The 15,320-nt window shown below is 37.4% G+C and overlaps 1 protein-coding gene across 1 annotated transcript in view; it reads right to left on the reverse strand.

Moving 5' to 3' along the window:
- Positions 1 to 566: 566 nt before the first annotated feature.
- The window catches only part of LOC115415729 (serine/threonine-protein kinase NLK-like), a 45,335-nt gene continuing 30,581 nt past the window's right edge, over positions 567 to 15,320 (reverse strand). Inside the window, 6 exon segments of the mRNA XM_030129369.1 lie at positions 567 to 1,557; positions 4,669 to 4,693; positions 4,696 to 4,761; positions 6,170 to 6,368; positions 10,531 to 10,617; positions 12,671 to 12,772. Coding sequence (XP_029985229.1) covers positions 1,503 to 1,557; positions 4,669 to 4,693; positions 4,696 to 4,761; positions 6,170 to 6,368; positions 10,531 to 10,617; positions 12,671 to 12,772 — 534 coding nt within the window. The 3' untranslated portion in view covers positions 567 to 1,502.

Raw genomic sequence — 15,320 nt, forward strand, 5'->3', positions numbered from 1 at the left:
GAACAGTTCCTCTGGAACAGGAATGGCAGTCCCAAACCTGTTCCAAATGGTCCAATCATATGGCTCTGACCAAATGACTTCCCTTTTACTGGCGCTGGCAGGTTTTTCTGACCAAAGAACGGTGACCTCACCAGCGTCCTGTAACTCCGCGGTGTTAAACGGGGTGTGAATGTTCAGGATTTCCACCCGGGCATGAACTATACGTCTGGTCACAGCAGCATGAGTGAAAAGCTAGAATGCTTCTATCTGTTCGGAATCCCTACACATGAAAGCGAGGTTTAAAAAAAGAAAAAGGAACTATTTGTTTTAAGTCTGTACAAAACTAGTGCTCACATTCAAGTGAGCCTGAGCAGTCAGTGCATCATCGGGTTATGCTAATGTTCAAATGTAGAAAATTTCAACAGATTACATTGGATAACATGTACACACAGCGTTATAATGCATCATTTATACATGAGGCCTCTGATCTTTGGCAAATAGATCTTTGAATATGAGTAAAAACAATGTGCAGGGGGACATTTTAATATGCTAAAAATATCAATGCACCCAAATGCATGTTCTTTTTGTAGAATTCAGGGCAGTTTTCTGTTGCAATGACATTAAAACTAGCAACGCAATTACAATCGATTGTCTGAAAGTGAAGCAACTTCAATGCTCATTTGGCAAATTTACCAGTGCAGATGTGAAAGTAGGGCTGGGCAATAAAACAACGATCATCATGATAGATCACATCATTTTTAAATAGAGAATTTTCCTGAGATCAGTGTCTGATTATAATAAAAAAATTCCTAGTTTTTTTGTGTTTTGGGTTCAATTTGTCCCTAATTTCCATATAAAGAAATGTTCTACTTTGACAGTGAATGAATATTTGATCATTTTTACAAGATTTCAGGAACATTCTGACCATAAGAAAAAAAAAAAACTCTCACAAAGCTTTGATTGTAAAGCCAAGATTTGACATTGATCAATTATTGATCTCTTATCAACACTCTGATATGAAAATGTTTCTCATTCTAATGTTTGGTTTTGTTGCCCAGCCCTGTGCGACAGTGGGCGTCCTAATGCTAAACAGTCAAGCTGTAGGCAAATTAAAATCATGTTTAAAGAACTTTTTAAAATAGAAATAAGTAATACTGTATATATTAAAACAAACTGACTTCATTAAGATGCAGTAAGTCCCTACACACAGGGGTCCTCGTCTACCTGGAAGTGACACGTTTGTTTCAAACATTCAGATTTGGTCTACAGAGCATTTGTCTCATTCATTTGCATACCAAACCCTCTAATACTCCCCCCATAAAGCAATTATTAGTGGATTTTTCTTCATTTTTAAAAATATATATATATATATATATATATTTCAGCACACACACAGCAGACCTGTGAGTCCTGCTCTCCAGTGAAATGCTACGCAGATGATAGAAGATGTGGAGATGCTTTCTTGTTCCCAGTTTAGCAGCTTGTCAGTTGGGAAAGGTGATGACACACAGCAGCGGCAGCAGCTATTCCCACACCAGCGGAGATGGAGGCATTTCAGAGGGCTGAGCTACTGTGGAACTGTGAGAAAAGGCCAGGAAGTGGGTGAAGTTAATATTAGCCACTGGTGTGCATTATTTAAAGCCCTTTTCTGCCTATCAAATGTATATGTGACTTCTACTGACATGCTTTAGTACCAACTCTGCTGGAACTCACACCTTTTCCCAATTCATGTCACAAAAACCTTTAATGCGATCCTAGGGTTTTTAAAGCTCTATTCCATTTTTGTTATTTCCTTATCCTCATAGGATAACTGCCTATATAGACAAAAGTATGTGGACACGTTGAATCCAGGTGTTTCTTTTTCTAACAGGGAATACAAACAATAATGACTAATGTCAGAATATAGTTTTATATTATGGGATAAATGTCATTGCATTTGGTTCATTTGGGTTAAATTGTTATCTTAGTTTCTAAAATGACTCAGAGATGGTTTGGACTTCATTTCTCTCAACATTTATTTTTTTTTTATCCATAACTATGATTTTTTAAATGTTCTTCCTCTAAATTTATATATATTTTCCTGCTCTGATTGTAAATAATTATTTTCTTCCACATCTAACCGTCTACTGTCATCACATCTGACTGAGGAAGAAAAATCTACCATTAAACTTTAAGGAAATTGATGTTTATAAACTATATGGACATAAATGTGGACACATCATGTCCACAGCTGTAAAATGTCCTGTTCATGAGGATCAGAAACATCAGTATTAATAATCAATAGGATATTTATCCCATAATATAAAACTATATTCTGACATTAGTCCTTATTGTTTTGGATCCCAGACCCGTTAGAAAAGAAACACCTGGATTCAACGTGTCCACATACTTTTGTCCATATAGTGGATGACTTAGCGGTTATACCATGAGGCTAACAGTTCTCACCTTCAGTAAATGCCTTCTAAGCATCAATACAAATTTATTTTCACTGGACTGGTTTAAACATAAAAAAAAACATCATCAACATGTACTTGTGTGATCTGGAAATAAACTGACGACTGTCATGATCATAGAGTACAGATTTAGGAGGTGCCATGGTTAACTGGTTACTAACTGGAGTCGACATACGGACACATCTGTTCACACTCTGGGATAATACTCTGATGCAGATTAGTCTGACATGGCCCCAAAGTTCATCCATCTGTCACAAGCGTTAGGCCTTAAACTGAGACATGCACTGAGGTTCCATCAGTTTTGTTTCCAATACGTATAAATCACAGACTAATAAGCACCAGAAATCATCTGATGACAGAGGTGAGTCCATATGTCTGCTTCTGGTAAATCTAGGAGCTGCTACCACAGATCTGCAGCTGTTTGACAAAACGGAATTTTTGAAATTGCAGATTTCAATCGTCTCTTGTTGTTTGTGTCGTCTGTTAGTTTGCATCATGTTTACTGAACAGTGTACTGAAGTAGAGCTCATCAACGCTCAACCGTTCATGGTGTGCTTCAGTTGTTCAGAGCAGTCATTCTCAACAGGAGGGTCATAACCTCCTGTTTTCAGGGGTGGCAGGCCTTTGTCTGGGCAAAAAATAATGTGAAGAAACACTAGTAGCACGTTATTAACTGAAGTCATTTTGCATGAATACACAGTGTGTTAAAAATGGAATGTTACTGAAATGTTCAGATTTCAATGTCAGCTTTATGATAAATGTTTGAAGAAGTGACTGAACGCACTTTAATTTAAAATTACAGAGAACACATTTTGGTTCAAAATGTGTTTCTAATTTAGTTATTACCTCCGCCAAGGAGGTTATGTTTTTGCCAGGGTTTGTTTGTCTGTCCGTTAGTGTGCAACATAACTCAAAAAGTTATGGACAGATTTTGATGAAATTTTCAGGGTTTGTTGGAAATGGGATAAGGAAGAAATGATTAAATTTTGGTGGTGATCGGGGGGGCCCACGGGGGGGCCACTGATCAGCCTTGGCGGAGGTCTGCGCTCTCCGAGTGCTTCTAGTTTTAAATGGAATATCTCCATATTTATCGTCTCCACCTGCCGGTCAGTTTGGTTTATCATTAAACTTCTGTGTTATTATCTCCGGTTCCAAACACACCATCTTTTCATTGAATACATTTGAGAAGTTTAACTTCTATCAGTGTGGGTCTCGTCTTGTCATTGAGGGCTCGGACCAGTTGAGAACCACCACTTTAGAGAATAGTGTAACCCATGTACTGACCAACAGGAAAACATTCCACCTTAAAAGTTACCGTTAGCCTTTGAACAACAGTGAATTAAGTCCAACAGTTTCTGTTTTTGGGACGTACAGTACTATGCAGAAGTCCTGGTCCAACATTAGGTTTGATGGTTTATTCTGAAGTCCACACATATGCATGTGTTTGTGTATTTACATCCAATCTGATATAAATGAAGTATGAACAGCAGGAAAACGACAGTTTCAGGTTAAAAACAGCTTCTATCAACCAAAGTGATCGTATTTAGTCTGACCTCCCTTTGACCTTAACATGTCTTTAACCCTTTTCTTCAGACAATATGACATTTATTGCATTATTTTCTGATGTTTTATCCCAGGTCTCATTCTGCACGTTAGATGTTTGTAACTGTTTGTGCTGCTTCTTGTCTTGGGGTCAGAGGTCACACTACATAGTGACTTTAACCTTTACATCACATTTAGTTCAGTTTTGATGTATTTAAAGACTGTGCACATATTTCCTGTATTTTCTTGTTGTAGCTAAAGAAAAGAAATGAATGTGTGTATTCATTTCAGCCCTCTAAAAACAACAAAAGGTAACCTCAGACTTTTGTGTAGTGCTGTATTTACAAAAGGTCATTCCAGCACTAGACTCTGCTCTTCATACATAACATCTACAGAAGATGAAGGCTTCCTTAGTGGAGGTGCAGGTGAACATGTGCACAGGTAAGTGAACTCCACATACTACTTCCATTCTAATGCCAGGTATGAACAGGCCTTCACTGTGTTAGTTTATGTTACTGAGCGGCAGCACACGTCTGACCTTTGTCCTCCTATAGATAACAGAGAGCTCCTTGTTTTGGAAATTAAAGTGGTGTATGCACGAGCTGAACGCAGCTGCAGAGCCTCAGGTTTCACATACTCATCCCTCTGAAAATCTACAACTTCAACAACTCTAGTCTGTCAAAAGGCCTCTTACCTGATAAAGCTTTTGAAAGCAGCGATTGAGGGTTAATGCAGAGCGGCACTCGACTCCCCTTTTGCTGCTCCAAAATGAACTGATGGATGATCTCTGTGGAGCAGGAAGGCACATCAGCACAGCGGAGGAAAACTAGGACTAAGATTAAAGCGAGCAGTGAAACATAATTTCATTCACTGAAATTAAAAATAAAAAATATAGAATCCATAGTGCAACACAAACTAAATCACAACATGATGTTCTCTCAGTATTAGTGGCTAATGGGATCTTTGCATGGTAATGAGACCTTTAATAAAACTGCTTTTGGAAATCATATGTGATATTATGCATTCTTTCCTCCAGCCTGAGTCCGCTTCTATAAACCAAGCATTTCCTCACCTGAAAAATTCAAACTCAAAACTCAGTTCCTAAAAATAAAAACAGAGAGCAGAGCTGTTTGTGCTCCCATAGAGGACATTTAAAGCTGAAGTGTAAAAATCTCTGAAAGATCATATAAACATCAAAACTAATGAATATTCAAAAATACAACAGTAAATACCACCTATAATACCTCTGTAATAACTAGAATAAAACTCCAGCACAGGAACACTCACTCTGTGCACATCTTTAGACTAATATAGGTGAGTAAAATACGTTTATGACCGTCACTGTGATTGGTTGCATATCTCTTTAAACATTTTTAGAGCTGAAACAATTAATCAAATAATCGACTCGAATCTGTTCCAAAATTATTCAATTACATTTTTCCTGAATCAAAGCTTTGTTTCCTTAATTTCTCTGCTGTTAAACATTGGTTCCACTGTTGTTTCACACGGACGCTTATTGTGAAGCGCATGATGCCAGGATCAACACAAACATCAGAAGAGAAGAGGACAAAAAGGACAAAAATGTCTATATGTTGACTTTTCTCCATTGGACCATCACTTATTCCTTTAAACTTTGATTTTTTCACACAAACATTATAAATTTCTGTCTTTATTTGTTTCAGTTGGATGTTAGTTCCATGTTCAGTTGGTCTACGTTGGATCCAAATGTTTAAAGACTGCAGTGACATATTGTTTATAGATGTCATTGGACTGCTTTGTTGTTGTTTATATCTATTAATATTTTTACATGTACTTTAATACTGTTGGTATTTCTATAGATATTTTTCATATATCCTTTTACTTTTACACTTTTTGTGGTTATTGGTTCAGCTGGTTATGGAATAAAGGACAAGTTGTCATTGTCAGACATCTCTCTCTCTCTCACATTTTTACTTTTTTTTGCCTATTCAAATAATCGTTTAATTGATTCCGAGTAAATTAAAAAAACAAACAAAAGATTAATCAATTACAAAATAATCAATAGCTGCAACTCTAAACATGTTACTGTAAAAAAAAAAAAAAAAAAGTCTTAATTTCTTACCCAATGTCTAAACAACGTAACTATTACAAACACCTGTCAGTCTGACTCCTCCCCTGTGGGCGGGGCCAGCCTCAGGTGACCAGGACAACCATACCTTTGACCTGTCTCACGGAGCTCAGGTTCTTCTCGAAGCCGTCGTCAAACTTGGGATTAGTGACGGGTTCAAAGTCACTGGTGTAAACTCGGCCTGAGGATGTGGTGTAGCAGCATTTGCACATGCAGGTGTGGTAGCGCAGTCGACCCTCGTCCAGGTACGGGTGAGCCAAGGCGTCCTTGGCTGAAATCCGCTTCGACTGCGGACCGGACACACAGACACATTGGAATGAGTAAAGGTAAAATGACGTTCAAAGTGGAGCTGGAAACGTAAGCCTGTCCTATGAATATTTTCTAATTTCCATCTTGATCCGCCTCTAATGGAAAAACAAGTCTGAGAATCTTCCTAAAACACAACTCATGCAACCACCAATACATGAAGAAGCCAAAACACTCATACTTTCAGACGGTGTCCTCCTATTCAAAGATGGAAACCTTGGTGCAATAGTTATGTTTCTGTCGTCAATCCATCAGTCAACCTTCATTTTGACTGATTTTTTTCATAATGCTACAACAATGGCTCCTAAATAACCAGCACTGCCAACACTAATCTGTATTCAGTGCCAATGGCAAAGATTCAGTCTGGTCAAACAAAGCAAATACTTGTCTCTGTACTCATGTACTGTATAAACTGTATTGGTTAATTCTACAGATGTTTTTAGCTTGTTAGTTTTTACTCGCGCACTTTCTTCTAAGTCTGGTTTGCTATTGTACAATTAGCCTATTTATTTATTTATTTATGTATGCCTCTCTCTGGTTTCTGTCTTTTTCTTTCTTTATATCTTATTCTTATTGTAGAAAATGTTATGTACTTTCAGAATGTAAGCACTTTTTGATGTATTTGGCTGTAATTGTTCAGTCTGAGCCTACTTTCAGATATCTGTCATGTTTATCGGTTTTCTTCCAGTTTATTAGTCCTTCATAATCTGCGATGTTTTATTATGTTAGTCGTTTTTCAAGGACAACAGACGAAAATGAGCTCTTCTGCTAAATCTGGTGCATGTATCTTGTTCTTTGCAACTAATGCCAATACACACTGTCCTGTAATTAAATAAATACAAATTTTCCACTCAGGTTAGTGCACTTCAAAATGGCTTCACAGACGATTGATGAGCCAATAATAATCAGATTACAGCGGGTACACACATAAAGATAACCAGGCTGTTTTTGTCCTGTTTTCCCCTTCCCGACCAAGGACGACACATGCCAGATTATTTTATGTTTTATCAGATGATCCTGCAGTCTGAGGTGTGTTAAGAGTGCATCTGTCCCGATAATCGACTCCAAAACTGGCTGGGGCCGACAATTGTAAGTATTAAACTTGTTCAAGATTTCCAAACAAAAATCTTCATGTGTGGGAAAAGCCGACAGCTCCACAGTCATGACTCTGAACTGTGACTAGAGATGTGCCAGTACACTGATTATTAGATTCATCGCAATGTGACACGTGACACAATAACAATTCACAATAACAATTCATAAATGTTCAAAAACATTATTTGTCATAATTACTAAATGACAGGAACACAACCGTAGCACGCAGCAGGAAAGTAAAAGTGCATATGCTGCCCGGACGCCTTAAAGAACTGACCGATGGGAACACAGTAAAACCAGCTGTAACTGTTTGGCTCCAGTTCCAGAGCGTCAGATTCACCCGGCCGTTTAAAAGCTAGTGTTTGGAAGCAGTACTGACATGTTCTGATGCAGACGCCGGAGCGCAGATACAAACTTCCCAACTCCAAGTATTTTACCCAGAAAGCAGTTCCTGAACTGTACGATGAGACCAAAACCAGAGCTGTGGAATCACTGAGGTCAACATGGAGGAGAAGTGCGACATGGATGCATGTTTGGGTTGTCCATAGTGAAATCTGGAGTTTGTTGTTGGATTTCTGCTGCTCATTGAGGATTTAGTTTGGATATGATTTATTGTGACTGAATAAACAAGTGCTTGTGTTGGTTCAGACTGAATCAGCTGTTTTCTATACGTGTGTGTGTGTGTGTGTGTGTGTGTGTGTGGAGGGTCAGAGTTGGAGTGGGTTCATGAGGAGCTTTGGAGGGGACACAAAAACTAAATAAGCAATTCTTTATTTATTTATTTTTTATTAGACTAGTACAGAAATCTGTGAAAATCACCTTTGATTGAAATAAGTCTTATTTATTTTCAAAGACACTTTATTTGTTTTCTTAAAAAACTGTGGACTTCATCCCACCACAGTTTTTTTTTGTTGTTAATAGGTATATGTTTCAAAGTATTGCTTTTGATCCAGTAGATGTTTTGCAGGTAACTGTAAACCTGTATTTGTGGATCAGAGCAGCTTTGACTGTATCTGCCACTGCTGCCTTTGTCCTGTTGGTTCCCTGGTGGAAAATCTGTCGGATCATTCAGTGGTTCGACACAAATAAAAGATAAATGTTATATATAATATTATACTAAAAGATAATAATTTTAGATACTGACAAATATACCTGGTTTAAAAGTATGAAGTAGACACAGAGGGAGAAAAAAATCCTGAATGGGGAAAAGATGCGTCAAAAATCGTCATAATCGTAATAATCGCTATTATCGTGAAAATGACTGATTAATCGAATCGGAGCACCCTGAATCCTAATTGAATTGAACAGTGAGGTGCCAATCAAGAAGTGACCTGACTGAGGAACAAGGAAGTAGGCGTAAACAAAAACAAGTATGGCCGACCTGAAACATAAAGTTCAGTGAAGCTCCGAGATTGTGGATTTTTCTGTCAAAAATAGTCAGAACCCCATCATTCCCTCCTCTAGAATGTCCACTTCCATTGTGTGCTGTGTTTTCCAGTTGTTGCTATGTTTCTTCTTCTGCGTTTTTGTTAGATCACGTTTGATCATGCGATATTTCTGTCTTGGAGGACTAGACTTTAGATCAGTGGTAGGATAGAATCATTACGTGTGGTGTGTTGAGATTATCAGAGCACACCACACAGTACGATCAAAACTGTTCCATCTATGATTTTTTATCTTCACGTGTAGGGTCTGGAACAAATACAAAATCTGTTCAGATTTAGAAAATCCATATGTGTGTATCCCGCTTAAGTAGAACCAGTAATGTAAAAAAGAAAACATTAAGACCAGACAAAAATGACTAAAAAGACAAAACATGACACAAAAAACAGGTTACAGCATAAATACAATAAGTGAATAAAATACAATAAAATAAAGAACTGTTTGGAAAAGGAATGAAGGAATGTCTATGAAGGGTAGGGCTGTGTATCGGCAAGAATCTGGTGATACAATACAAATCACAATACTAGGATCACAACACTATATCACAATAATCCTGATACTGTTAAAAAGACAAGTTTTTGTTTCTTTTTTTTTTAAAATGATTATTTCCTGGAAGAACTGAATCACACCCGAAATCTGCACAAATATTAAACACTTTTATTTGATCCCAACAGGATCTAATGTTCTATCACCAAATGTTCAAACTGAGTTCAAACTGAAATTCTGTTTTCCAGACATTCCAGTTTCAGATCCTGTTCAAATGTTCAGATTCTATTAGTTCACAACTAACATCAGAACAGGATTTGAGTTCAATCCAACAAAGGAACCAACATCTGCCTCTCAGACAGAAAAAAGGGCTTTTAGGAGGATTCAAATAACCAGTATTTAATAAAACAGTGTTAAATGATAATAAATAAGATATAAACAATAAAGGAAAAACAAAAATGAACCTCCACCATATCTGCATTTGAATAATACCTAAACATATCGATACAGTCCTTTTTAATATGGATACAGTATGGTGAAATGAAATATTGTGATATATTGTAGAACCCATATTTTCTAACAGCCCTAATAAAGGATGCGTATTACAAAACAAAGTAAAGTTGAATGATGTTCAGCTAAGCTAAGCAAATCCAAGAGTCCACAGATTTGTTTTCTGGAGTCACTTCCTTCATCTGAACTTTAAACCTTTTTTCTTCTTTAAGACAAAACATTTTATTGGACACAAACAGCCACAATTAAGTAGAAAGATCCAAAAACGCCACAACCTCTCATCATTGTTGAACCTAGACCTGAGCAACTGAAGCGACCCCAGATGGTACACTGCCCCCCACAGGCTTGTACGGCAGATGCAATGCATGATGGGTAATCACTTCATCCACCTCAAGTAAGACAAGAAAGGAAGGAAAAGGAAGCAGGAAGCAGGAGGCAGGAATGTAGGAGTGTGAGGTTTTCTGTGGTGACGGCCGGCGTGAACTAAACGTAACGCTGTGAACGCTGTCGGATCCGACCCGATAATTATGAGTCATTCAGTCGATACGTTGTTAAGTTAAGGTGTCGCTTATTAAAACACTGCTTAGTATGTCCGACGGGCTGACTCACCGGATCAAACACCAGCATCCTGCAGAGGAGGTGGACCGCTTCATGGGTGGCTTGGCTGGATAGTGTGTAGAGAACAGGAAGGGATGGCTGCAGACAAACAACAACAACAGTTACCATCGAAAATCAGCTGGAGCTCAAACACACGTCCTACATGAATTCATCAGCCTCTAGAAATACAGACATGTAATGAACTTAGGAAAAGAGCTTACAGCGGTGGGATGATGCCATTTTCAGCAAATCCAAAAGGTTTTTAAAGGGGTTTTTCCTTTTCCTTTCTTTCTTTCTTTTCCCTTAATCTTCTTTCTTTTTTTTCCAATTCTCTTTTTATTGGTATGTTCATGGTTCACATTCATTCACATAGTAACTCACCATTCTCATCCATTCATCTGAAAATTCCAGTTTAATCTCACATTGATACTTCTATGACTGCACCGATAATACAAATAAGGAGGATTGGTCCTGTCTGCAGTACCAAAGATGGAAGATTTACCATACAAAATTAACAACTAAACTCTCTAGAACAGGAGTGCTGGGGTGCACATTTGTGATATTTAAAAAAATAATAAATAAAATAAAATCGAAAACATTGACCTAAAAGGGTTTAAAAGGGGAAAAAAGGGTGAAATGGACATAAGACATGGTCTTAGATAAATGATGTTACACTGGTGTGACAGACCTAATCCACCTTTTCAAAAAAAAACTTGCCGTCTTATTGCAAAAGTAATTCTTTCCATCTTAAAAATGTCTTGTGAATTTTTGTTTGGACTGTACACGTAAAAAAATAGTAACCCACTGTGATTGAAGATCCTAGCTTTGCCCCAGTGTATGACCTTTGTTTAACTGTAGTTCTCCACTGCCCCCCCTTTTTTAATTTATTTTTAATTTATTAATATTTTTTGTATTTTGTTTTTTGTTATTTCAATTTGAAAACTTCAATAAAAAGAAAGTTCTAAAAAAAAAAAAAAAAAACCTGAAATATTTTGTCCTTCATTTTATCCCAAGCATTCCTAATAAACCCATCTGAGGTTGTGTGTTGGAGCTGGTCTGGAAGGGCCTGTAAAAATGTCATCTGAAAAACAAACTAAAGCTGTGAGAAAACTGAGTGACAGGACACATGGAAAGCCAGTGGAATACTCAAGTAAAGTACGAGTACCTCAGATTGTAAACTGAAGTACTAGTATGAAAGTCCACCACTGCGGGTGATAACCTTCTCTAGTCCTGTTTGAGTGTGGATGGTCCAAGGCAGGGGTTAGTAATAAAGCCACAGTCATCTGTTAGAACAGGCACAAAAGACTCCAAAGTCTGACAGTCTGCCTTAGACCATGGACGTCATACCTCTTTTTCTTGAAGGTTCCACTTTCAGCCAAATTTGATCTAACGTGGATCAGACCGCTAAAATTATAGCATAATAATAGCAATATAGCATATAGCAAATAATAACAATTCCAACATTTTCTCTTTGTCACAGTTAAAAAAAAAAAATTAAATTATGAAAATATTTTTGCTTTACAAACTATTCAAACTGAAAATATTGAATAACAGGAATAAACTGAAATTTTGTATGAAAAATAAGTGCAACTTTAACAGTATTATGCTTCAGTTGATCATTCCATGTGTGCGTTACAGATCACATCTACAAAGGTATAAACCTTCAGTAACCAGCAGAATAATGTTCAAATTTCACTTCATTTTCTCCAGACATTTCAGGTGTGTTCATATTTGTTCATGTTATTTACATTTTACTGTTAAAAGATGGTCTGTAAATGTAAAATTTTCATGAATTTTCATTAAAAATTTTTTTGCACAAAAGCAAAGAGAAATTTCTAATTGTCATTATTTAAAGTCATAATCTAATATTTTTTTCACATTAAACCAACAAGAAAATGTGGAGTCATTATTTATCGGTATTTGTTATGCTGTTCTTTTACTGTAGATCATATTGTTCTGTATGTGGAAACCAGAACTAAAACGATATCAACACCATTGGACTGTTAATATCTTCAGTGTCATTTTTGTACTTTGCAAAATTCCCCCGAGTGGAACCTTTGGGGGTTGATGTTTGACACCCCTGGTTTAGACCACATATGAACAGAGGGCCTTTGTCATTCCACTGACAGTGTGAGGTGTGGTATTATTTGACCTGTTTGTGAGGTCCTCTGAGAATGTGTGCACGAGCGCCTTCACAAGCCGTCCTCATCGCCTCCATCGAAGGAGTCCCCAGCAGGTCAGTGATTAAATCCAGCTGCACACAAACACAACACACACACAGTTTGGAACATGATGGTTCACCGTCTGCGTCTTTGGCACAAAACAGCTCAATGAAACTCACTCCATCCTTCCATCCAGGAGATGTTCGAATGTAGGAAACGTCAGTACAGCCTCAGAGGAAAACCTGAGGCAAACGTTTGGAAATGCCCACAGAAACTGGACCTTTCCTTCACTGTATGTGTGAATGTGTTTGAATCAGACCCTTCTGGACTCACACTCTAAATATTTGAAGTAACTGGCTCGGAGCAGAACCCTCCTCAAACCCAGAGCTCTGTTCACTGGGGGATAAACCTCAGAGACCAAACCAAACCAAATGTAACTTTGGGGCAGTTTCAGTGGGTACGACAGCCGCTTGTCCAGTCCTTCTAAGACACTGGAAAACATCAGAAACTCCACGAGGACAGAACGGCTCTGTGCCAGACTGAAAGTGCATCCTCTGGATGTATGCTTTAGATGAAGGGTGACGGGGGGGGGGGGGGGGGGGGGAACCCTGTTTGGACAGGTTTGGGATCACATAAAAGTAGATAGGCCTGCATGTATGAGTGCATGTACATGTGTGTGTGTGTGTGTGTGTTTATACGCATATTTATTAGTTGATATTATTACGTAATCCACTGTCTTGTTGTATCTGCTGCCTGTCTTTATTTATTTTTATTTTAATCTTTTATGTTCATGAGATAAAGAGTATGTCCAGTCTGTCACCAGAGTTAATTGTTAATTATATACTACCTGTTCTTGTATGGAGAACCATATTAAGTTTCCATGTATCAAGCCTTTGAAACGGTTCAATAAAACTAAAAAAAAAAAAAAAAAGCTAAGGGCAAGAACAAATAAAAATGTAATATATTATATATTTCTGTTAGCTTGGTTAATCTGTGGAATGGCCTGGAAGATCGATTCAAACCGTCTGAAACAATCAAAACTTTAAAAGATGTACAAATGAACTATTATCAAAAATATAGAACTGAGGATTGACTAAAGAAAATACTTGTTTAAAGACTAGGAACAGTATTGGTAGTGATAAGAACATGATTTACCTGAATTAAATTAAATATGCATTCTCTTCTGTTGGATATCTAACAATGATTACACTGAAAACGTTTTCTTTGTTTCATGTGGAAACATTGTGTTTAAATAGGGTTAGACAAAATAAATCTGAACTTCAGCCTAAACCCTTTAGGTCGCATTGGATATGAAACAAATGGATACGATGGTTTGGTGTTAAAGTAATTAACGACAGAATAAACAACTACTACTACTACTACTACTACTGTTAGCTCTACTGAACCCACTAATACAAAGACAATTGTGTGTTTGTGTTTTACTGAACTTGCTTGGTAATACACAAACATATAATATAAATCCTAACAGTACAGTTGGAAAAGTGTCCTTTCAGTTCTATACTTGGTGCATTTCCATGGATGTATTTAATGTGTATATTGAAGTTTATTGCATGGAAAGACAACCCTTTATATTTTTTGTTGTGTTTATTAGTGTTGCGTAACAGCCGATACCCTTACCTTTGCCTCCTCCAATTCAGGGATATCACTTAAATACCTACGCTTTGCCTGATTTATTCATTTACATCATCACTGCAATTTGATGTAAAACTTTCTGCTTCAACAAAACCAAAAATGACAACAATTTCTATTTGAAATTTAGGAAAAGCAGCAGTGACTGTCAGGTGGAGGTATTAGGTAGCCAAATTTTCTGGAATAAAAAAAATGTTGATTTAAACCGCAACAATTTTATCTTTGATAAGAATGAGAGAAAACACCGCAGTGTGGAAATCTGTCATTGAAAACACAATAAAACAGCCGGGTCACATCCTTTGTCCCATTTATCATTGTTGTAATGAAAAAGATAGAGTGTGACCCTGGCAAAGCTAACGGCCTAATGATTGGAATCAGTCTGTTGGACCAAAACACCTCAGATATCACTTGACTCCTGACACAAAAACACATGTATACAACCTCATTTAGTGTCTGTGCTTCATTCTCACCGTCACTACACCTGTAGGACGGTTAATTCTGATAGAACTCACCTGTTTAGATTACCCAAAGTTAATAATATCTGCAGAATTAAAAGAGTGGCTGCTTTGATGCTGCACTCAAGGCCGGTTTATGACGACTTCAAACCATGACTCATGACTTTGTAACGTTCCAGGAAAATCACGCCAAACTGCCTGAGCGCAAGGAATTGTGGGAGTTAGATGTAAACAAACCAACATTGCAGACCGTACAGAGCTTTATGCTCATTTAGTCATTTCTATCCCAGTGGTGTTTGTTCTTTACTTATTTGATGGAAACGGAGGAGGAGAAAACAACACATAAGGCAAGAGAAGCTGTTCTACCTTTTATTGTCACGGTATTTGTATATTTGGAGTCGTATTTAGTATTAATTTATTCTTGTCCTAATGCTAGAGCAGCTGCTGTTTATGCACAACATTTGCAGATAAATTACGTTAGAGCAAGTACCTTGTTTTCATAAACAATCTGCATAACACCACATCCACGGGGGGG

Source organism: Sphaeramia orbicularis, unplaced genomic scaffold (genome assembly GCF_902148855.1).
Source record: "Sphaeramia orbicularis unplaced genomic scaffold, fSphaOr1.1, whole genome shotgun sequence".
In the NCBI taxonomy this organism is placed as follows: domain Eukaryota; kingdom Metazoa; phylum Chordata; class Actinopteri; order Kurtiformes; family Apogonidae; genus Sphaeramia; species Sphaeramia orbicularis.